At 38.6% G+C, this 24,981-nt stretch overlaps 1 protein-coding gene across 3 annotated transcripts in view; it reads right to left on the reverse strand.

Annotated features, from left to right (window-relative positions):
* Positions 1-24,981, reverse strand: part of ACVR1 (activin A receptor type 1) — a 128,030-nt gene that overhangs the window by 16,534 nt on the left and 86,515 nt on the right. For all 3 annotated transcript variants that reach the window (XM_074336651.2, XM_074336653.2, XM_088794328.1), the window contains exons 4-9: positions 24,010-24,273; positions 21,659-21,870; positions 18,221-18,320; positions 14,492-14,638; positions 6,994-7,269; positions 3,231-3,428 (exon numbers count right to left, since the gene is read on the reverse strand). In XM_074336651.2, the coding sequence (XP_074192752.1) occupies positions 3,231-3,428; positions 6,994-7,269; positions 14,492-14,638; positions 18,221-18,320; positions 21,659-21,870; positions 24,010-24,273 (1,197 nt within the window). The remainder of the gene's footprint in view (positions 1-3,230; positions 3,429-6,993; positions 7,270-14,491; positions 14,639-18,220; positions 18,321-21,658; positions 21,871-24,009; positions 24,274-24,981) is intronic.

The following is a 24,981-nucleotide window of genomic DNA, read 5'->3' on the forward strand; positions in this document are numbered from 1 at the left end:
TTTTCAGATTAAGAATTAATTCCCCAAATGAAAATGTTATATGAACAAAGATGTCTACTATAGGCCCCAAATGGAAAAGACAGAATGTCTAACAATATGGAAATCAGTAAGTTAGTAAAATTATCATGTGATCATTTAAAATAAAAACAGACTATTTCACAACATTAAAAAACACACAAATGAGGGGCAGCTGGATGGCTCAGTTGGTTAGAGCGCGAGCTCTCAACAACAAGGTTGCTGGTTCAATTCCCACATGGGATGGTGGACTGTGTCCCCTGTAACTAAAGATTGAAAATGGCAACTGGACTTGGAGCTGAGCTGTGCCCTCCACAACTAGATTGAAGGACAATGACTTGGAGCTGATGGGCCCTGGAGAAACACACTATTCCCCAGTAAAATTTATAAAAAATAAAAAAAATTTAAATTAATTAAAAAGAACACAAATGAAAAAGATGATACAGAATTATATCTATACTATGCTTACAACTGAGTCAAAAATATAAAGAAGTGGAAAAAAATGAATATTGGAATGTAAGGGCAAAATGTTTCTTACTTTTCTTTCTATTAATTTCTGTTTTGGGGTAGTAATAACTAAGATGTTAATACTAATAAAATAGGCTTGCCAGCAGCCTGGAACATGTTCAAGTTTAAGTTTAGAAAAACATTTCTCTGTGCATGTACATGTGTGGTGTGCATGTAAGCACGTGAACATTTATATGAGAAGAGGAACTAGAGAAAGAGCAGAGAAAATACCAAATTAATCACTAAGGGACAGTAGCTGATTTCAAATAAGACATGACATACCCTTATCTCCCTCTAAAAATCACACCATACCACAGGCATAAGTTCAACCCACAAAATTTTAGGAACTGAGAATAATCTAAATGATGACACAAAGAGGAGATCAATAAATCAAAGAACATTTTCTTCTACCCTGAATAATTCTTTTTTTCAAAAATCACGTTAAACAGGGGATAGATCAAGCAAACTACCATTTGTTGAGCTAAAGTTTAAACTGATGACTCTCATTTCACACTGAACTATTAATCACAGCTGATCTTTAAAAGCCATTTGGTTTTTATGCCTGTGACATGAGGAACTAGTTTGCAACATGAGTTCTTACACGGCCCAAACCCCAAGTTTCTGCCACGCTCTCCTTTCATCCTGTAGCCTGGATTGGCACCGCTCCAGCACTCCCACAGCGGGATCCTGGCCTTGGAATATTAGCTTTCTCTTAGTCAGGGGCAAGTTCCCCATCACATAGTTTATTATGATACCAATTCTTCTCTAAATTGTCCGTTAAGATAAACTCATTAGGATTAGATTTTTCAGTTCCAAGGTGCTCGAGAATTATTGGGGAGGGCGATGGAGAAATGAAGCCAAAGTGCAATTTCAGGCAAAGGTCAGAATTTTACAAATCAGCAAAACAATCCTTCTGTTGCAAACAATTCTCAAGGCGCATGAGTGGTACAAAATGCATGTCAGTAGCTCCCAACGATTGAGAAAGAATTACCAAGAAAACGTTCAGGACTCCATCAAAAAAAAAAAAAACAGTTTGAAACAACTGTCAGGTTATAATGTATGTATGTTTACGTTTAATCTGAAACATTGGCTTTGATACCCTTAGAGAGTTTTGTCAAAAGCAGACACACTCGGCTGTTGGGGGGGGTAAAAATAGCTACCATGAAGGCATGCCAATTTTAATTATTGCAGACAAAAATGACAGTTGACCTTTGAACAACATGGGTTTTAACTGTGTGAGTCCACTTATACACAGATTTTTTTTCAATAAATATAAAGTTGGTCCTCCGTATCCCTGGGTTTCACATCCATGGATTTAACCAACCGCAGATGGAAAACAGTATTTTTGATCCATGGGTGTGGAGAGCTGTGCACAGATCTGTGCCATTTTATGTAAGGGACCCAAGCATCTGTGGATTTGGTATCCAAGAAGGGTCCTGGAACCCCACGGATACTGAAGGACTATAATTAAGTTTTTGAGGAGTCAAAAGTTAGATTTGGATTTTTGACTGCATGGGAGTTGGTGCTCTGACCCACCACATTGTTCAAGGGTCAACTGTATATTAAATTACCCACAATTCCACTTCCCTCACGGAAACTTCTATTCTCTAGCTGAGTTATTCATGAAGATTATGAGTGTCCCAAGAATCTTAATTCTCACAAGAAAATAATCAGTGGCAGGTGGGATGACGCACAGATGTTACAGATTTCATGCGTTATTTCTTTCATACTTCAACTCCAGGATTCCAATGGGTCACAGAAAGGTGAAGTTATCTTTTGAAAATGTGTATTACTATAAATATACAGCAATGTCTTTTTTTCTTGGAACAATTTCAGACATATTCTCTGTGAAATAAGATTTTCAGTTGTGAATGTATTTCCAGTTGTGAAGAGGGTGATTTAGTCAATTCAGAGATTCTGCTATACGAATCGCTTTGTGGGTAGATGGGGCATGTTCAATTTGAAAGCGTATACTTAGTGCTTTAGGTATACAATGCACTAAAAGTAAAGTTCAACAATATATTTGTAGCTGATTTGGGTACATGAAAGATAAGAGTAAAAGACAAGAGTTAAGAGTTTATTACAGGTGACTCCAGTAAAAATGATTGACATATGCTTCCCTAACTGCTCAGGTAATACCATTTCACAAAACTTACTTTTGAGAGTATCAGCATGAGCCACCTACTCAGGGCTTCCTGAATTTAAACTTCACTTATTCAGAAGGTACCGCCTACTTCGTATAAAGATGAATTCTGCATGTACAACTTGAGCCTTTCTCAATAATCCAATCTTAAGAAGTAAAAAGATCTAAAATAGCAGACTTCAGCCTTAGATTTACTTGAGCATTCTCCTCACATTAAAATCTCACTTGTGAGAAGAGCCAAGTAGGAGGGAGGGTGGGAAGAAAGGCAGAATAGGAAGATGGAGGAAGGTAAGAGGAAATGAAATATGGACCAATCAAAAGAAAAACCCAAGGAATAACTAGTCTCTTCCAGAAATAGTCTTTTTCAACCACCTTTTCCTCTTGTGTAGTTAAAATATAATGCCATTGCATTCCACCTACCAGCCATATCAAGTATAAATGCCGACATCTTGACAAGTAGGATTCAAGGAACAATGTGGACTTAAATATTCCTTTTGCCCTTCTAAGGGTAGCAGAAGCAACAGGATTTAGACAAAGAAGATCTTGTATTCAATCAGATACCTACCATTGCTCACCATCCGCCTGGCCACTTCCCACAAGACAAGTCCAAAAGCCCAAATATCGACTCTCTTGTACGAATCAAAACAATCCACCTGGATGGTTTCATCTAGAACTTCGGGGGCCATGTAGCGTTTGGTGCCCACACGAGGGTTGTTCCCCACGTCAAGCTGATTGGTGCTCTGGGAATGCATGACAGCCAGGCCTAAAAGGAAAACAACAGTGTCAACCAGCTCACTTCCTTTTTCACAGAGAACTGCTGCAGAATTTTAAACCAACCCCAGCCAAAAACGCCCTCTTGTGGTACCCATGGTCACTGCTGCTTTACATCCAGAGTAATCTCTGGAATGCCGGGTGGGATTGGTATCTGTGAGAGCAAGAAAAAGGACTATTGCCAGAAACATTCTGAAGCTATTGGGTTTACATATGAATGACTGAGACAAAAGGTTCTAGGTAAATGATAAACTAATGTACCAAACAAAGATGGGGCTGGTGCTTGAAGTCCACAGGAAAACAGTCTCACATGTAACATGGGAGCCTCAGAGTGGCTTAACAAGAAGCAAATTATGCTCTCAAGCTCCACCATAGCTCCCACTAGTCTGCAAACACACATTTCAAAGTGTGAGACAGAATTTGAGTAATTTACCTAAAGGGCCGACTACTACAGGCACTGCTTCATCCCTGAAGAGCTACTTACCTGAACAATAACGGTGACAAAACCCACAGGCCTTTCTCTATAGTCACGTGCACAGGGGACATTAAACTGGACCTCCATTCAAAGCACAACTTTCATGTTAAATGGTTTTGAAGCACTCTTTCTAAAACCATGACTTATTTCCAAATTCCTCAGACCATGGGAATGGTACATGTAAAGTTTATTTGATATGTGTATAGTTTATTTGCAAATGGAATTACTTTTTGATGCATACGCAGAGCAAGGGAGAATGATTCTTGTTAACACTCAAAACAATGAAAAATGTGAAAGTGGAGCAAGCAGCCCCTGAAACCTTTGCAACCCAATGATCCTTTGGAGATCCCTCGAGCCATCTATGGAGAATGCTTCTCTTCCCCTCCATTGCTTTGAATGTGTGGGATAACCACATCATATAATGCCAGGGAGATAGCACATGTTACCTCAGCCTGAATAATTAGCAAAGCTATCTGCAACTGCATTCGACAAAATCAGACTGGTTCCTCTTTCCCTTATTTTTTATCATCAACCCCAAGAGTCTATGGCCACTGTGAACATTTTTCAAATCATATGTTCCTCTCCACCATTTTCAGAACCAAAGAGTCAAAATAACATAAAAATGATGCAGTGTAATTAGAACATGGAGATACTACGTAGCTGTGGTGGTTTAAAAATATGTCCGTATGTTTTTTGAAACTTCTCCCTTCAAGAGGCGAAGCTCAATTCCCCATGCCTTGAGTGTAGACTGGACTATCAAACAAAATATTGACAAACCAGACCACACACCTAAGTTGTTCCAAGATTGCTGACGTGCAGAGGACTGTGTGAGATAATTTGTGTTATTTTAAGCTGTTAACTTTTAGAGGTAATTTGTTACCCAGTAATAGATAATAGCTACACTAATAAAGAGACAAAACAACCAAATGCAATGTTTGAACCTTGGCTAAGTTGTTTGAAAAAACTGGAAAAATCTGAAAAATAAATATTAAGTGATATTAAAAGAATAATTGATAACTTTTAGGTGTGATCAACTGTGATTATGCAGGAGACACATTTTAAAGTATTTTTGGGGATGCATGCTGAAGTATTTAGGAGTAGTGTTATGAGGTTTGCATCTTATTTTCAAATGAATTAGCAAATATATATACACAGCCACATACAAAGGAAGTATGGCAAAATTTTAAGAATTGTTGAATGTGGGAGTTGTAGATATGAATGATCATTACACTGTCCTTTCAACCTTTCTGTATGTTTGAATTTCTTTATAATGAAAAGTTGGAAAAATAAATAGAATACTGGTATTTTTGGAATATTAATACAATACGATTTCTAACAAATGATCCTTAATTTCTGGGTATAAAGTGAAAAACTACATACAAAGCGTGGTCTTACAGGAGCTGTCTCCTGTACTATAAATATACTCTCCTGAATAATGACCCATTAACACAGATTTTTGTATGAATCCATGTATCCAAAAGAAATATAGTTGAAGAATTAATTATCTGGACTTACTGCAAAACTCCTTCCATTCCCTCCCCACCAAGTCCCACAAAACAAAGCCAATGGGTCCATCTTCCCTAGACCACTGAATGATAACAGCAGATGCTATTTGAATGCTTAGTATTTGCTAAGCATTTATAATAATTTCTAAATCTTTTCAGAATCCTGTGAGGGAGACATAATTGATTTTTAGTAACACAAACAATAAATAAGGACACTATTATGAGTTTCAAACAATAAAGAAGTACAGTGTTATACACTGAGGTCCCCCTTGCTAAGCCTCCCACATCTGTATGGAATGTAAGCAGATCTGCTCTTAGGGCAGGTAACTAGTTGAAAAGACCTGCACAGAAATACTGGGTGAATAACTAGAAACCCAAATGATCCTCGCTCCAAACGCTACGTCACAGCCATAAAAGTCTTCTGCACTACAACTAACTGCCCGCAAAAAACTTGAGGGCTATGCCTTTTCAATACTACCCTCACATTTTTCTTCTAGTTGGAAGAAATCATTGTAAAATGATTTCATAGGGTGAAAGAAAAGGCTTCAGAGGGATTCAAAAGAAATGAATTTTCCTGACATGTCAAAATCTTTGTGTTTAAAAACAAACAAAAATAAAATTCAACATTTATATAACTAGAGCTAATATTGTTTACACCTTTATCAATCTAATAACTACAATGATATGAATATAATATAAACCATTTTTTAATCAAGTAAGGACTTTCAATAATCCACTGAAAGAAATAACTAATATTACAATATTCAGTTCTCATCAGCATAATTATTCAGCCAATATTCAAGGGGTCTAGAATAATTATGGTTTTATATCCAATGTCACTATAAATAAAAATAATCTTACTTATTTACAAGGCAATTAAAGCTACACTGAGCATTACTCTAAAGCCGTAACAATGAGGTATCCTAGCAGGGCAAATGTAAATTGATTTGGAATTTTTTCCTCTTTCCTGATTGATAATTTTGCTTTGATAACAGAAGAACAACTTTAGAAAGTACTTTAAGACAAACTCATTCCATATGCTATATATGTGCACCAACTTTGTGTAAAGGGTTGTGAAATTAGAATGCAACCGTATGGTCACCTCTGAGGGTGGGCTGAGGCAGGGACTGACTGAATGAGCATGAGGTGATGGTCTAGGATAACGGTAAGGTTTGTATCTCAATAAGGATTGTCAAAACTCTGAAATGTATACTTAAGACTTGTGCGTTTCACATGAAATTTAAATTTTACCTATAAAGAAAACAGACAAATAATAAACTCTAGTGAATGATACAGTGGTGTGCATGCTGAAGTCTTTGGAGGGAAGAGATCTTTTGTCTGCAATTTGCTTTGAAATGTATCAAAGATTAAAATGTGATAACGTGTAAAAACAATAAAATGTTAATGGGAGACTCTAGGTGGTGGGGATACAGTTGTTTACTACGACATTCTTTCCATTTGTCTGCATGCTTGAAATTTTTCCCAACAAAACATTGGGAGGAGACGATGCAATCTGGTCACACATTGGAATACACCAAAATAAAAACGATAATTAAAAAATATTTGTAAAAATTTACCCAAATCTGCTATGCAACATTGTCCATTCTTCTTAACCAGGATGTTTTTGCTCTTTAAATCTCTATGAGCAATGGCTGGTTTCCCTTGGGTCCCAAATATCTCTATGTGCAAATGTGCAAGACCACTAGCGATGGATAGCACAATTCGCAGGCAGCTGACTGTATCCAGAGTCGTAAGCTGAAGATAGTCGTACAATGATCCCATTTCATGATAATGTGTGATTAACCACAGCTGGGTACTGGAGTGTCTTGATGTCATGTCTGAAGCAATGAAACCTGAAGAGAGCAATACCAAGATTACCAACATGTGAGAATTCCACATTATTACTTTCAGTATCCAGGAATAGTGACCCATACAATAGACATCATCTATAACAAAAATAATTAACCAACTGCCACGAAAGGAGGTTTACAGAAGCATCAACAGAGAAAGACGTGGTTATTCCTTAAAAGGGTACTGTTAACTAATAGAAAAATGTCGTATGACCATAGTAAAATAATCCTTTTAAAAACTATTTTACAGTGCATTACGATTCAGGAAAAATATCTTTGTGCTTACCCATAGCGATAGTGCCAAATGGTTCATCACGCTGATATTGCAAGAACACACAGATCATTCCTCAACTACCCCAAAAGAACAAACCCCTGGAACTCAGGCATCTGTGTCCTAGTCCTGACTCTGCCTGTGATTTGCTGTGTAATACTGGGAATTCATTTAGGCTCTCTGAATTCTCTGCTCAGTTGTAAAATAAAGAGGTAAGTTTACGTTAAATGATGTCCAGATTCATCAAATAAGAACAAAGAACCAAATACAACAAACATGTATGACGCTCTTTGTCAGCCACACAAGAAAACCAAGATAATCGTGTTTGTTCTCTAGAAATGAAGACAGATATAAAAAGGAAAAAAAAAATTACAATATAATGTGAAACATACAGTAATATATATCTGCAAAGGGCAACATGAGCCCAGAGTAAAGAATCATAATAATTACAGCGGTTACAATAGGCTTCCATCAGAAAAGTGACAACTGGTCTTGAAGAGAAGTGAAATGTTAACAGATGTAGATGAAGAGGTAGGAAGAAATTTTTCTAGATACCCTGTGGAGACTTTTGAGCACTCTGAAGGAACTCTAGAAGAGGCACCTCCTAATCTATGGAATAAATTGTGGTATACGTGCTTGCCATTTCTGCCACAGAACTGCTTTACTAGAATTATTCTTTTAGATATGGTATATATTATGTACTACTATAATATGTAATACATCTTATAATATATGTATATTATTATAACATATACTATGTAGCATATAGTATATATTATATATATCATATGTATAAACCTCATGGGCAGTGAAGTTTGGGACATATATATAGAAGATAAAAATTTTAAAAAGACATATGGAGGAAGAATTAAATGGCTTGCAAAAGTATAAAGTAAAAGAAAAATACATAAAATGCCTTATACTCACATAGCACTTTCTATAAAACTTATGTCACTTTCATATATTTTCTCATGCAGTTTTCCTCAACAGACCAGTAAGATAGATATCATTGTACTCATTTCACAAGTAATAAAGTGGCTGCTAGGAAATGCCATGGATCACACAGCTATTATGCTGCCACCCACTCCACGTTTGGCGCCAGCTGTCCTGCTACACCACACCTTGCATAGGAAGCTCTGGGCAGCAAGAAAAGCCCCCTACTTAGTCATCATCCTCATCAACAAGAGAAGCAGCTCTTACTTATTGAGTATTAACAATGCGCCAAGCACTTCCCGTGCAGTCCTCCATCAACCACATGAAGTAGGCAGATGACATCACTGACATTAAGTCATTAATGCTCCCTAGCAGTCAGGTTCTAAAACCCCATACTCTCACCCACGATACCTTACCACCCCCAAACAAGTTGACCGCTACTCAGAGAAAGACATCTGACATTTGTACCCATGAGACATGTGCAAAGTGAACCAAATAACATCTCCATGCCTTGATTTCCTACCTCTTTCTCTCTCTTCCTGTGAAACAGTTCCCACAGCCAGTCTTAGTCTCTCACTCCTTCCCTACTGTCCAATCTGTCCGTCGCCCCATAGTTTTTCTCCTGGGGCCCTTAGCTGGCCACCGTAGGAATCAAAATGTGTACTTAGACATTAGTAATTCTTACTCAAAAAATGTTTCTGCTGTATCATTTTAAACCAAATGATATTAATCTTTAATGCTTTTCTCAAAAGTAAATAGCCCCGGGCCGGCCCGGTGGCTCAGGTGGTTGGAGCGCTGTGCTCCTACCAAGGTCGTCAGTTCGATTCCCACTTGGGCCAGTGAGCTGTGCCATCTACAGCTAAGATTTTGAAAACAGCTCTCACTAGAGCTAGGCTGCTGCGGGCTGCTGTGTGCTGCCCTGGGCTGCTGTGTGCTGCCGTAGGCTACCGTGCGCTGCCAGGAGTGGCCGGTGGCCAGCGTGAGTGGCCGGCAGCCGGTGAGAGCTACACAACTAGACTGAGAAAACAATGGCTTGAACCGGAGTGGGGAGGGAGGTGGGGAAAGGGGTGGGGGAAGTAAATAGCCCCAACTATAAAAGCACCACTCAGAAGAAATTAAATGACTGCTGCATATTTATGTAGCTACTGATTTCTCTTCTCAAGGGAGAGCAACCTCTGATTAAATAAACAAATAAATAAATAACAAATAAATGTTTATTCTCTCACCTGCCCTAAGCCCTCTAGGTCTTAGAGATGGATTTTGTCTGTCCCATTAATTACGCTTTAGACCTTCAGGAAAAACAACTTTTAAATAAGCAGGATTTTTTTTAACTGTTTATCTTTCATGTGCCAATTATATTACTACATTTTCTTCCAACTGCTACAGCATTTTTATAAGATTTTTGCATTTTGAGTCAAAGCACTCTACTGTTCACGCAGGTTGAACAGGTAACGCCTATGCACTGGAACTCTGGCCTGTGTTCATAACAGGGAGAGAAAACGACACAGCCAAAGTCATCCTCCCAGGCTCAAGAGCTAAAACAAAATCCAAAATCTTAAGTGAGGTAACCAGTGTCCCTTCTGACCCTCTCCCAGGAACCAGGCACTGGGTGGCTCTGAGAGCCAAGGAGTGAGACCATCACACAGTGGAGCACAGTGATTGAGTGTTGGGCCCCAGAGCCAAACTACTGGGTTCCCATAATGGTTCCACCATCGCCCAGCTGGGCAGAACCCAGCAACAAGTCACATAACATCTCCATCTTGGTTTCCTCAGTTGTAGGATAAGGGTAACATCATCATATGTCTCAAAGGGTTACTGTGAGAATAAAAGAGTTACTAGATACAAAGTACTTCATGTGATGCCTAATATATATTAAGTGTTCAAGAATACTTGGTTATTGTTATATTTTAAAATAGCCCAGGGTTCAATTAAAACCACCATAATTTTCAGCTCCTGGCTCTGTACCAACAACACAAAACCACAATAATTTTGTAATTTAATTTTTTTGTGGGTGGTTTCCTTTACTTCCCAGGGGTGTCCAGAAATTCTCACTGATGAAATGGTTATCTCAGAGATCTGAAGATGGAGGGTGGTGATATTTGTGCAAGATGATCTATTTAATATGGTGAAAATGGTAAATTTCATGTTATGTGTATTTTACCACACCTATTTTAAAGAGTGTACAATAAGACTCTGGAGTGAAATTCTCACGTTAATGCAATCTTCTTGGTTTTAGTGATGAGGAAAAGAATGCTTAGAAACATACACCTTTGGCCCAGAGTCACACAGTGGGCCTCTCATGGTGCTGACAGTAGAAATCAGTCTCCCAAATTCACAGACAACTCTTCTTGCCACCACACAACACAGCCTCCCATTACTCACGTTATCTGTGGACTTCTGTACCAGACATAGCAAAAGAGTTGAAATCCAAACCGGTCCATTTGAAAGATACTGTTTTACAAGTTCAATTAGGAGGATAAACAATGAAGGCCCAGAGTTTTATATGTATGCATATGTGTGTGTATTTGTGTATGTGTGTGTAACTTATGTATTTTGGGGAGTTAGCAACACTCAAGGGTGGGAGAAATCACGATCTGATATTCAAAACACAATAAGCTCTTTAAATAGACAATCACAGAAAACCTTAAAGTCTCCACATCCATAAAACTGGTAAAGTAGAGAAAGAACAACAACAACAACAACAAAAAAAGGTTGTGCATTTCTACAAGCTTTCTCAACTAAAAGGACTACCCAATAAGAGCAATTCATTGGCTGTAATCATGATGAGGGTAGAAAGATCTCATGAATTCAGAATTTCCATGGATCATTAGGTAATAACAAATGGACAATGTTTTGCCTTATGTGATTACACTAAGAGAACCTCATTTCTCTCTTATGAATCCTATTGCAAAGGTGACTATCAAATTCCCCTTGTGATTAAATCCAATTCAATAAATATGTACTGAGCGCCTACCATGTGTATAGTACTGTCCTCAGCACTGAATGTGAAAGCAAAATCAATGGAAATAATTCTTGTCCTCATTGTACAATTATCACAGGTCATTTAACTCAAGTGTATGGATAAAGTGACTATTTGCATAGCACAGTGCTATCTAGAACACTTTGCTCAATGAGCCTGTGAGCCCCAGGAGAATGAGAGGGGACACCTGAACATGCCCTTCCTTCAATGAGTCTCAGATCCTCATGCCTCTTAGCGTATGTTCATCTGCCCATTAAGAGTAATTCTAGTGTTTAAAGATAAGTACTTCTTGTACCTCATGGCTTCTAACATAACCAATGCCTTATCTGGTGCTCAACCTCAGTCCATTCCAGTGTCAGAGGAAAAGCTGGGACATTTAAGGGTCACTTTGACTGTTGATGAATTTCCACCTCATACTCCGACTAAGAAGCACCCCTGTTAGTATATGATCATCTAGTCAACTTGAGTGCAGGGTACAGAACTGTGGTAAGAGTTAGACTGCCTGGTGTGAGTCTCACTCAGCTCTACTCTTCAACCTGCTGGGTGATGTTAATCTGTGTGTACCTCAGTTAGCTCATAAAACTAGGAAAACAAGAGTACTTCCTACCCTTATGGTCGTGATGAAGATTAAATAAGGAAATGCACAGACAGCATTTAAACCAGTGCTTACTGCATAGTAACTAGTCCTTATTGCTGTTGTTATTGCCATCATTACTGCAACATAAGGCAGAGTGTTTTAAGAGTTAGAGCAGAGGTACAGAGTGAGGGACTGCAGAAAAGCACAATTAAATCTACTGGGAGGGACTAGAAGGGAACTGAGAAGTTTTGATGGAAAGAGAGGTGGTTGGAGGGTGGGATGGGGACAATGCGTGATTGAGAACAACATGAACAGAGGCAGACACCCTAATATTCTTAGCAATCCCAAGGGATGGCAAATATCAGAAATGGCTGCGTGTGGGCATATTTGTAGAGGAGGCTCCAGAGACTCCGTGGATCCCAAAAGAGAGAGTCTGGAATGTCAGGCTCAGAAGCCACAAACGTTGCAGGCCATGTGGGAGTCATCAAAGACATTCTGAGCAAAAGTATCTCAGCTCCCCAATGGAAGATAACTCAGTGTAGAGAGATGGACTGGAAAGGGGAGACCATCAGCAATCATACAAGTGAGGAGTCTTATGTGATGGCTAGGGCCCAAGGGCTAAGGGAAGGGGGGAAAAATCAACAGCAGAAACTGAGACAATTCTGACAGGGAACATACAACCATACTGTTGAAGCAACATATTAGACAACTGTCAAACCATTATTTCAAGACAACTTGACTCAGATTTAATACTAAATTGGCAGTACAGTCATGTACCATTTAACAACAAGAACGCATTTCTCCAAATGCATCATTAGGCAATTTTGTTATTGTGCAAACATCACATAGAGTGTACTTACACAATCCTCAATGGTACAGCCTACTACACACCGAGGCTATATCATCTAGCCTATTGCTACCAGGCTACAAACCTGTATAGCATGTTACTGTACTGGACACTGTAGGCAACTGTAACACAATGGTAAGTATTTATATATCTAAACATATCTAAGCATACATTTTACTGTAGAAAAGGTACAGTAAAAATACAACATAAAAGGTAAAAAATGGTACACCAACATAGAGCATGGACCATGAATGGAGCTGGCTGGACTAAAAGTTGCTCTGGGTGAGTCCGTGAATGAGTGCTGAGTGAAGATGAAAGCCAAGGACATTACTGCACATCACTGTGGACTTTATAAACACTGCACACTTGGGCTTCACTAAATTTATAAAACAACATGAGATTAAATCAAACACAAGAGAAACTGATGCAATTCAAGAGACATAGTAAACATGAGATGTTTGAGGTTGTTTCAGGGTAACATGGCAGACGGTTTTGAAGTAAGCTTTTTTTGTTTTTTATAAGTAGAAAGAGTATACTCTAAAATAACAATAGAAAGTATAGTACAGTAAATACATAAACCACTAACATGGTCATTTATTATCATTATTAAGTATTATGTGCTGCACATAATTGTATATGATATACTTTTAAAAACTGGCAACACAGTAGGTTTGTTTACACCTGCGTCACCACAAACACATGAGTAATGCACTGCACTATGTCACTTTGATGGCTGTGATGTCACTCAGGTGATAGGAATTTCTCAGTCATTATAATCTTATGGGACCACTGTCGTATCTGTGGTAAGTCATTGACTGAAATGTCTGAAATGTCGTTATGCATCACATGACTGTAGTGAAATAGAAATCAATTCTAGCAACAGCCTTCCTATAAACCATGAAGTGGCCAACACTGTCCTATACAGGTCAAATTCTATACAGACTTTATATCTACTATTAATGAAGTACTCCAGGCAGCATTCATCACAGATATAATTATATAAACACATTTAGAAAAATTTTTCAAAAACATAGAAGTCAGTGGGCACCAGGAATATTCTCACCCTTAATACTTCTGTAGCAATATTTCCATGAGCTCTTCACATATTTCACAAATGTTTTTAAGCTTTAGTTTCCAATTAAAATGTATGCTAAATCCCTCTATGAATCTGGGCTTTAAAAGCGATGCCGAGTTCGACGGAATGTGCATTTAATTACAATGTCCCTGGGAGCTGTGAATCTCTAGGAAATCATCCAAAGATCTTTTTTAGTTTGAGTCAAGTAATAAATATTCAAAAAAGGTGGGGTAAGGAGAACAACCAATGAAGCCTTAAAGTGAACAACCCGGGCAAATTTTTGTTGTTTAAATAACGACCCGCAGAATAAGAAACAATAACAATTTCGTTTTCCTCATTGGGCGACTCTTCAAACTTAGCTTCCTTGCAGATTTAAACAAGAAAATCAGTGGTAAAAAATTAAACGGTATGTAAATGCTAATGATCCCCTATATGGCTTTTCAGGAGAGGCAGGCAAATTCATATACACCAAATTAGAGAGGACAAAGGCAGGCAAATTGTGTTCTAGATAAAATTAATGAGGGGATTACCTTTGTACTTACCTAAAATATTTTCATGCCTCAGCATCACAGTATTGTACAATTCTGTTTCCCTGAACCACGACTTCTCATCCCGGGAAGAGAAGATCTTCACAGCAACATTCTCCCCTTGCCAGCTGCCCCTCCACACCTCACCATACCTGCCTTTCCCTGTGGGAAGCAACACAGAGGTGTCATTGGACAGATGGGCAGGATAAGTAGCCAGTAAACTTTGTGCCTACAACTCTTAGCTCCTCCCATTTTTAACCGGGAAACTAATTCAATTTGGGGATATAAATATTACCACAACGTTTTGCCTGTAAAGACATACAAAAGTAAGGTGGAAACTGCCCCTCCCAGCCACCCCGTTGATAATCAATTAAACACCCTCAGTATCTGTACTGCACAATTAGCTACTAATGACAAAGTTTACATTTAAATGCCTCGATTAAGAGGTATGAAATGCATATGGTTTTTTAAAGTACCTGAAAGTTAGTGAAACTTAGAAAATGGTACAAATTATTAGATTGCAGTGTTGTGCTGAAAGCCAGAAAGTGTATGTGGCTAAACTGAAGAACTTACTTGATTCCTTCCCTTCATACAGGAGCAACATAGGCATTTTCTAAGAGATCAAATTTGTGAATTTACATATGCATTTATATTTTCCACAAAGGAGACGATTGATTAAGTTTGAGATGTGTGTTCGAAAGGATTAAAAAAAAAAAAAAATCACACACAAACACACAAAAAACAAAGATGTGAAGGAGATCAACAAGCAGCCACTGCCATCCCTAAAGGATTTCTTGGTGGAGGATGTATTTCAAAAGAGGATTTGCAAAGTCTTAAACACATAATCCCAGAACAGTTCTGATTTCTGACATTGGTCATGGGTATTTGCTTGTTAGCCCCTGTGATGCCACACGTGGGCTACACTGAAAGGGCCAACTGGAGAAGACATTTTCTAAAACGTGTGATCTGATCTGTTGGGTGCCTGCCCCCTCCTGCAGCAGCCACACACCTGTCAGCTTGTCAATTCCAAGCTCCCTCGGCCATTCTTCTACTTAATTACAGGTAGGGGTCAGCAGGAAGGTTGGGAGGAGGAGGTAACTACTACGAGATTCGGGGGATCAACACAGGGTATAATCAAGGTTAAAGACATAAGGGGCACCGAGCTAGGCATGCAGCAGGAGATACAACTTGCAGTGCAGAGGGGCTCTCTACCGAGGCAAGTGGCTGCTGGGAATCACAGCACGTAATAAGTAGCTGCAGCACCACCTGCAAAGACAGGACTACAGCTCTTGGCTGAAAAATTAAGCTACTCAGAACCCAAACGTGGAGGGAGAAAGCATGTCTACCCGGGTGACTCACCTGAAACATAAACGAAACCACTCAATCTAGATTTCCTTATAATAAACAATGTCTCTATTAAACACCAATAATTAATCTAAAAGGATGTTAAATGTGGTCAGTAAGTGGTCATTGTGGGTCACTGTCAGGTCATACAAAAAGTATTTCATACAAGATTAATTTTAATAGTCAATTAATAAAGCAATTGCCCAGCATTTGTAGCTCAAAATGAAGGCTAGCGCTAAGATACTACAAAATCAGCTGCTAGAAAATGGTATGGTAACCTTTTCCTGCCTCTGGTTCTCTTCTGTATCTTTCTTTGCCCTTTGTCGTCCTAGTCTCAGTAGGAAGGAGAGAAATCTCCCAGAGAATTGGGACATTACTATAAAGTTCCCTTAAAGCCTTTTTTATAAAAGAAAACAGAGATGGATGTCAGGGTAAGTAGACAGAATTAAAATAGAAACTCCATTCAATGATTTTCAAATGCTTTTAACTTGTCAAACGCTTTCTGCAAATGCATCCTTATGCAGAACTCCCTGAAGACAGAAGCACAGCTGCCCAAAAGTCCTGGCCTTGGAGTCCCACAAAGGGGATCCCTAAGGCATCTGAAATTTGAGGGTTCACCGATCATCACCTGGAAAAGACTGATCTCGTCCAAGTTTCCAAGCTTTTGAAACAAAAATGGTAATATACTATCCAAGCAGTTCACCACATACATTTTGAAGACTGTACCACATGAACAGTAACTATAAGCTACTGAAAAGGCATTGCTTTTATTCAAGACTTTAGCACTAAGCTAACAAAGTGCTTTCATTGAATTTACATTATTTCCCCCCCCAAAAAAAAAAAAATGCTGAAGAATATCTATACAACCAGAAGTAATATGTATTTTTAAAGGTGCAACATTATTTTGCCGTTTGGATTCGGGGGTCAATCTCTAAGGACTGATCTTGAGACCCCTGCTCTGGGAATGGTGAGAGGCCATGGACCAGGAGGGTGGAGGTAACACAGGTACATGCCTCCTTTCTCTGCCTCTCACTCCTACTCAGGAACCCCCTTGTTCATAATCAAATAGGATTTTAACTGGTACAAGAGGACAACCCTGGTCGTATGCAATGTGCAAATTTGTGACTATTCCATTTTCATTTTCTCCAGTGCAGAGGAGAAGCGTGAAGGGGCATTCAGAAACAGTCACAGGAGCTGCAGACGGAGAGAAACGGCAACAGCCTCCTGCTGGGCGCCTGTGTGAAGGTGGCAGCCACTGTTCTTACTACCTCCGCCCATCCCTTTCCACTGTCAGGTTTGGGAGTGTCCTGGTTTTCATGAAAACAGAAAGAAAAGCCAGGAGATAGCAGCTAAGTAGTGGGGGAGGCTTGTAATAGCCAGCCACCTACCAAAAGCTGCCAAGTCCAGCCCAAAGAAACAAGGAGAATTAGGAGGTGAGTATGGAGACTTCGCCAACCCACCCTTGTTACTGTGGCCATCCCTGCGTGCCGTCTAAAGGAGAAATTAGTGAAAACTATCATGGGGCTGGCAAATATCCACCAACCATTTAAAAGTAAAACTAATGAAAATTGGGACTTCTAAAAAGTATTTTGCGCCATCTTTCTAGAAGGCAATCCAGCAATACATAAACCAACCCATAAAAAAAAGTCACAGATTTTGACCCAGGAACCCCCAGTACCTGGGAATTTATTCTAAGCACTCAAGAGAAAGACGCAATGTGTACAAAATCTTTCTCAAGCAATACTGTTAAAGATAAACTAAGATTCAATAGACTATTATTACACAGTCTTAAAATATTTCTGATGTGTACAAATATAAGGAAATGTGAGCTTAAAATTGAAAAAAAGGACACAAATAATATGCACACTATGATTACATCTATCTATACATACGTTCCTATATGGGAAAATGTGAGCGGCCACAAAGAAATATACATAGCTCTTGTTTAAACAAAGCAGTTAGAAAAGTAGCTTTGGTAAATTTATTTCATTATTTTTAAAGGCAGGGGAAGAGTGTGAGGGATTAGAATATTACAATAAGCAAGTTTATGGTCCAAAGGCCAACTTACCTCTGATCATTCAATACCTATAATCAGGAGCAGCCATATTAATTCATGTTTCAAGAATTCCCATCATCCCAAAGGGTGTACTTGCAAGTGGAAGCTTCCGACTAACCATTCTCTCTACTAACTAGTGATAAATCCCTCTGGCAAGGACTTCAGCGAGTTCAGGCGCTCCAACACAAGTCATGGAGAAGAGAGACACAGCCATACCACACAGCTACCCCACATCTCCCTTTAAGAGCAACAGGCAACAAGACAGATTTCCTAAGTTCCATCCTACTTCTAGAAGCACAACTTACATTGCATAGAACCCGCAAAGGAAGGGAAAAAAGAATTACCGACACACTCCAACAGCGTGATCTGACGAGCCACCGTTCTCTGTACCAGAAAAGGAAGACCAGAGCCACTTCCTGATGTACACGAATGATCCAATAAATCCTGAAGTTCAAGACAAGGAGAAAAAGAAGCTATTGAGAACCAGCTCTCGTGTAGTGTATGAACATGCATGTTGTCGTAACTCACATGGGCGCACGGCCTGCTAATGAGCCTGGACAGCCCCCCTCGAGGGAGGATTGGTGTACTTCTCAGGGAAACCAGAAGCTAGCCCTTTCCTGATAGGTTTTCCTGAGGGACAAGTAGCCCTTCCTTGCACCCAGAGTTTCAGAATTAAATATATGAAGAAGCTGAGTGGACCAAGTTGAAGACGCAAATTAGAAAGTCCAGGAAGCGAGGTAAGCACAGGAAGCGGAAGAAAAAAGAGCAGGTGGGGCAAAATAAAGGGAAAGGGTCTTCAAGTCCATGCGCTGGAAATAACTGACCACATTCTGCTCTGCTCATAAATATCTATCAAAGGATCCACTTTAGTTGACATGCCAACTACAGGACTCTAATAAGGAAGAAATAAATTAGGAATAAGGAACAGACAACTCTAATATTGTTTGTATTAGAGACACCAGTGGCTATGTAAATCATCAAACTGGTACTCAAGCAGAGAGGTTCCCTTTTAGGGGTCACAAAATTAACACCTAAGTGTCCTTTCTTAATGTGAATTACCCACAAATCAGAGAGAGGAAAAAATAAAACTTTCATTAAAAACCTAAAACCATGCCCCCAATCTGCTTCTAAAAGTGAACATGTTGTAAAAAAGATTCCCAGTTAGTTCATTCATAGATTTTTCCTTCCTAGGAAAAGAAGGAGTCAGCCAAGAAGCAGAGGTATTTTTGTATCCGGAATGAATTATCTGTAATAAACATTATTGTGCCCATGGTGATGCTGGTAAGGGTGCGGTAACAGTGAGCTAACTTTCCTCAAAGCTCATCCTTTCCGTAACATTTCAGCTGGCCTATTGACGTGGTTCATTGATTTGTTTGCATGTCATCTATTTTTTTTTTCACTTGTTCTGAGCACCACTGTGAAGTACTGTTGATCAGCAAAGTTACCAAAAGCTGAACATCCAAAGGAAGAAATTCAGAATCCTTAAAAAAATCACAAAATGGATAATCAGCAAGATATTGAGCGTAGATGAAGTGGAGTTTCACATCCCTCTAACCATCTATTTGCTGCTCTTTCTTCTCTTTATTCATTCAATTTTTTAAGAGACTAATTCTGAAAATTAAATTAATACGTTGTTTTTCATAATACATAATCCTGGTTCTAAAACTAGTTCATAGCTTAAGGAGGGGGAGAGGGAGGAAATAAAACAAAGACTGACAAACAAGTATTTCAACTCCTGGACCCCAAGGCTTCTTTTCAATGTAAGGGTGCTGTTTAGTAAGGTGTGCTTTGCTGAATCATATAAATGAGCGTATCGCTTAAATGAGCAAGCATGTAGACCAATCATGACGACTTGCTTTAAACAGGGTTCTTTACTGTGTTATTATATCGTGATATACTGTCAACTCACGTGATTGAGTTGAGAAGACTATTTCAGCATACACTCCTATTTCTCTTTCAAAATTATAGAAGCTATTTAAACAGTAATTTATATGAGGTAGTCCTGTTATTGGCCATGGAAATTGCTTATGTTAGCAGTTCCGAGGAACAAAGTTCTGACTAATCTATTTTAGAATCTTGCTTTGATAAAGCTTTGTCAGAATTCAGCCTTGTATCTTCTTTCCACTAACTCAATAAACTCATTTAATTTTCCTTAAAACTTCAAATAAACTGCTAAGTACACTTCCAATGAAAAACTGTATTTCTCTACTTTTTGAAAAGGAAATGTCCTAGCTCCTCTTTTTTCAGTGTCGCTGTATCACGATTTAAATAGGTAGGTAAAACAAAGCTCAACAGGGTCCTTCCCTCCACTTCAAACCAAAAAGTATACTTGACAGGAGGCCCAACGATGGGGAAGGCAGCAGGATGGGATATTTCTCAGCCTGTATCAGCCACGACCAAATATTTTAACAACTCGCCAAGGATGGTCCAGGTGTAGTACCTGAGCCACAAAAACTGGTGAGGGCTAGTCTTCTCCAACAAAAAGGAAGTTGCAGGGCAGGCTTATCTGCAGAACTGCCAGACACTTTTAACACTTTTTTGTTGTCTAGCAGAGCAAGACTTAATACAAAATGATCTTAGGGAACAGATACACATGGTCATGGCATTAAATAACAGAATCACATTATAAAATTATTACCTTGGTTGTCTTTCAATTCATCAGATGATGACAAGGCATCTCAGAAGGGTACTGTTATGTCACTAACACCTCTAACACTCACTGCTCTTCACCTGTTCCGTGGCAGGCATCAGACTCAGCACAGTGTGCCTTTTAGAATGTTACTGCTTTTCTCTTTTGCACTTTCTGGTAAAACCTATTTATAGCAAATGATTCCTTTTTCTCACTTAAGTTTTAAAGTTCCTTTAAAATGAGCACTTGAGAAACAATTTTAAAACACAAAAAAAGGAAGACAGTCACTTTTTAATGTGATTTCATCATTTCTAAAATCTGCAAATGAGCATACTTAAAATGTACAAGTACAATAGTTTCGAATCCTGCACTGTCCCGTAGGGTAGTTCCTAGCCATGTGTTGACAGTGAGCAAGTGAAGTAGGGCTAGTCTGAACTGTTATAGGCTAAGTGTAAAATATATATCAGATTTGGAAAACTTATTTCAAAAAGAAGTAAAATATCTCATTAATATTTCTTTACATGTTGACATAATAATTATACCTATCAGGTTAAATATATTGTTGAAATTAATATCACCTGGGATATTTTTTTTTTTTTAATTTTTATTAAGGTGGCTACTAGAAAATTCAAAATTACATATTTCTACTGGACAGCACTGGTTTGACCAAATAGCAACACTCCACAAGGGGGCAGCACACAAGCATGAAAAATTTAATAGCTGCTTTTTTCGAATGTGAAGTTTTAAAGTCTTAAATTACAGGGTGTTGAAATAATCTGGAAGGGAAACAGATGTTTGATATTAAGCAAAAGGTGCTTTTTTTGAAATTGATTTTATTGCTAAAAGCAGAGTAACTGAGTACCATAATCTCCAAATCCCCACTAACATTATGGGTTACCTTTCTCCTTTCCCCTTCCTCCCCCAAACCTGCTAACGTAAATCCCCTCTCTCATTTAATATAAATGTTGTCTAAGATGAATGTTCTCGCATAGGAGAGACTAGACAGGTGCCAGCACATTCTTGCTTAGGACGTAGGTGACCAGGGTATGTGAGCACACTGTCCAGTCACCAGTTTAGCGTTTCATGCTCAAAATAAGAAAGCGTCCTTGGCCATCTTCATCATGCTTAGGATTCCCTGGGGTAACAGACTCACTGCTAAAGTGCTGTCTCCAACATTGGTGGTGATGAGCCCTTCGATGGTACCATACTCCACATCTCTGGGATTGAGGCGTTCTTGGTTGCGCCTTTTAAATTTTCGGAGAGCGACTCCCAGTAGGCAAGCTAGAAGGCATACTGCAAACACTACAGACAGAATAATGAGGCCGACCTCCAAATGGAAATTCTGTGTCCCAGGAAAGGATTTCCCTGAAGATGGGGGAGAAAAAGGTAATTGGCTGTTTAAGGATCACGGTTTACTTATTATTTAATACGTATAACCAATACCCTAACAAGTAGCTCCTGATCCTGACCACATGGTCTCCCAAGTCACAAAGTGTTAAAACTTACATACTTCTTAACACCTGGCCAATAGCCCTGTCATTTTAACCATTATTCATTTAGACACAACCAGAAAAAATTCCACTGAGAACCAACCATATTAATGCATGTATGTGAAAGTGCTTTTAAAATATAAAGTACTATACAAATCTCTGGTACTACTCTTATTAACTTGGATTTGATCTGTAAGGATGTTTTATCATCAAGCCCTTGCAGACAGACATTATGCTGTAATATCTCTATGAGAAAGTGCTATCTGAGTTAAGAACAAATTACCCAATGTATCTTGGATGTCTGCTGCTGAATTCTCATTGATCTTTTTACATAACTTCTGCCTAGGAACCGATTCATTCAGCTGTTCCTTTACTCACTTATTCAATATTCATTCACTCACTCAAAACATTCATTTACTGCTTTATTCACTCACTTAATCACTCATCCATTCCTTCATTCACACATTATTTGTTATGTTACTCATTCAAACATTCATGCATTCACTTGAACATTCACATATCACTCAAGCAAATATTCACAAAGACTTTCAACTTGCCTAGTGAGTTAAATCAAAATTTCTTAGTTGGGTAGTGAAGGTCCATAATTAAAAGGTCCCAAAAACAATAATCACAAAATCATGAATTTCAGACCCCTTCATGACATTGTCACCAATCCCTGGTTCTTCCCCACACATGACGTAACTCTTTTCCATGTCCCTGACCCCTTCAGCCATCCAATCTCAAGCCTAACTTCCTTTATATATTGCTTTTAATTTTACAAATCCAAATTAATCAACAGCTTGGCGCATATCATTGTACATGACATCTGTACGATAAAAGTGTAAAACTAATTATAGACAACATTAAATTATAAATATTGGGCTGCCCTAATTACGTTAGTAATTCCTTAAGAAAATAAATTTTCTATTACAACTCAGTGTCTAGCACAATGTTATGCAGATTTAGGAGCTTTTCATATTGTGGATGTAATTTTTTGTGAATGAAGCCATTTCTTCTCTATTAACACTTCAACTCACAAAGTTTAGGAGTAAAGTTTATTCCATCAAGTACTTTTAGTTTTAACTATTTAAACAGTTGATCTCCCTTTTAAAAATCTTCTTTTGCTATTCAATCCCATTTACTTATCAGAATTTAATTTTTTCTATATGCTTTAAGATAATCACCATAACGTTCAATATTACTGTAGCACAATCTTGAAACCTTTTTGGGTTTTTTCCCCTTCATTTTTCTGTCTCCTCCCTTGCTGTCTGACATTTCCCACAGTGGATACTCCTAGTAGCTTCTACTCCACTTTTTGGTTTGTTTCCTTTGGGAGTGCAAAATTAAATAATTATGCCTATTAAAAATGTACGATGTATGAAGAGAATAAATTTGGCTTGGAATGAGTCTACAAAGACTAAGTACATTAACAGTTATAGGGACTTCTGGTTCATTTTATAAGGAAACAGTTTCATAGGAGGACTGATTTCCATTGGATATGGAATCCATGTTGAATATAATACAGAGAAGATTCCACATAAACTACAAAGTTTATATGAAATCTCAAGTGGCTTCAAGTTTCAATGATAGATCACTGGAAATCAGATATGGGAAAAAAGTTCAGTGAGTCTTTGTCTCCTTCCTTATACAGAAGAAAAGGCATTCCACTCAGGTACCTGAGTCTTACGTACCATTTTCCTCCCTACACACTCAACATAGAGAAGAGCATTTACTAAGCAGAATTTTTTCAGAAAGTATGAATGGCATCATGGCTCATTAACAGAGACATTAAGGTGGACAGCACCTTGTTGACTTTCCCAAAAATGTCCATCCTCCTTTTAGATTCCAAAGGCCACACCTTTCTCTTCCTCATCTAGAGCTATCTTCCTTGTCGCCCATTGCCGCTGGTTCAAAGAACAGGAGGGAAGCCTATGGCTACTTACATATTTAACCCACACAGAATCAAGACACTAACAAAAACTCTTGATCTAGAAATAGAAAAGTCCATGGGAACCTTTAGTGGGCAGCTGGGCCGTGATGTTCCTGTTACACCAGTCCCCTTGGCAGCACTCCACGGCTTGGCCAGGTGACGGTGGGGTCTTACAGGTCATCTTCCCCTGCTCGTACACCTGGAAGCAGCCTTTCTGGTAGACGTGGAAGCCATCATTTATGCTCAGCGAGGAAAAGCACTGCTGGCCTTCACAGTGGTCCTCGTTCCCACAGGAGAGGCCTTCACACACACACATGTAAAGTTTGGGATTTACCTTGGGCTTCTCATCTGCAAAAGGAGAGAGAGGAAGGGAAGAAAAAGAAAATCACTGCATGTCTTTTACACTCATTAGGGGAATAGTACAGTTTCTCTAAGACCCTGACAAACACATTAACCACACGAAGTCAGGCTCAGCATCACCATTAGCCACTAGGTCCACATTCTGTTATCTTGTATCTCTTACTTGACCAACCACCAAATAATAACTTCTCAATGTATGAAAGCCTTTATATCGCTGTGTACTCTTTTAGATCACACTAGGCCAAAGAATAGTTATCGTTTGTCCACAGGCTTCTGAAAACGAACTTCACCCGTATTAGTTATCTTCAGCCTAATGGGCTCTCATATACCAATTCTTGCATCAAAATAAAATGTTTTACTGGAACATAATGCTGATCACTTTTATTTTATGGGAAATAAAAAGGACTGTTCCTAAATATATAGCAGCTGTTAATACCAGTTCCTGCTAGCTCCATACAAATCTCTATCAAATAGTAATACAAGGAATGTTAATGTTCATGCTACTACGTGTCTGCTTCAGAAATATACCAATATAATAAGCGTTTACAAGTCTATAATTACAAATCCATGGTATCATTTTCACCTAGATGCCTAGACTAATTTTTTAATAGTAATAATACTGAAGTTTTTAACATTATAACGGGAATTCACAGCTTCTTACACATTTCAACTAGAAGGGAAAAAAATTTGGCACCA

Source organism: Rhinolophus sinicus, chromosome 17, assembly GCF_057876585.1.
Source record: "Rhinolophus sinicus isolate RSI-liver-muscle chromosome 17, RSI-T2T, whole genome shotgun sequence".
NCBI classification, from domain to species: Eukaryota; Metazoa; Chordata; class Mammalia; order Chiroptera; family Rhinolophidae; genus Rhinolophus; species Rhinolophus sinicus.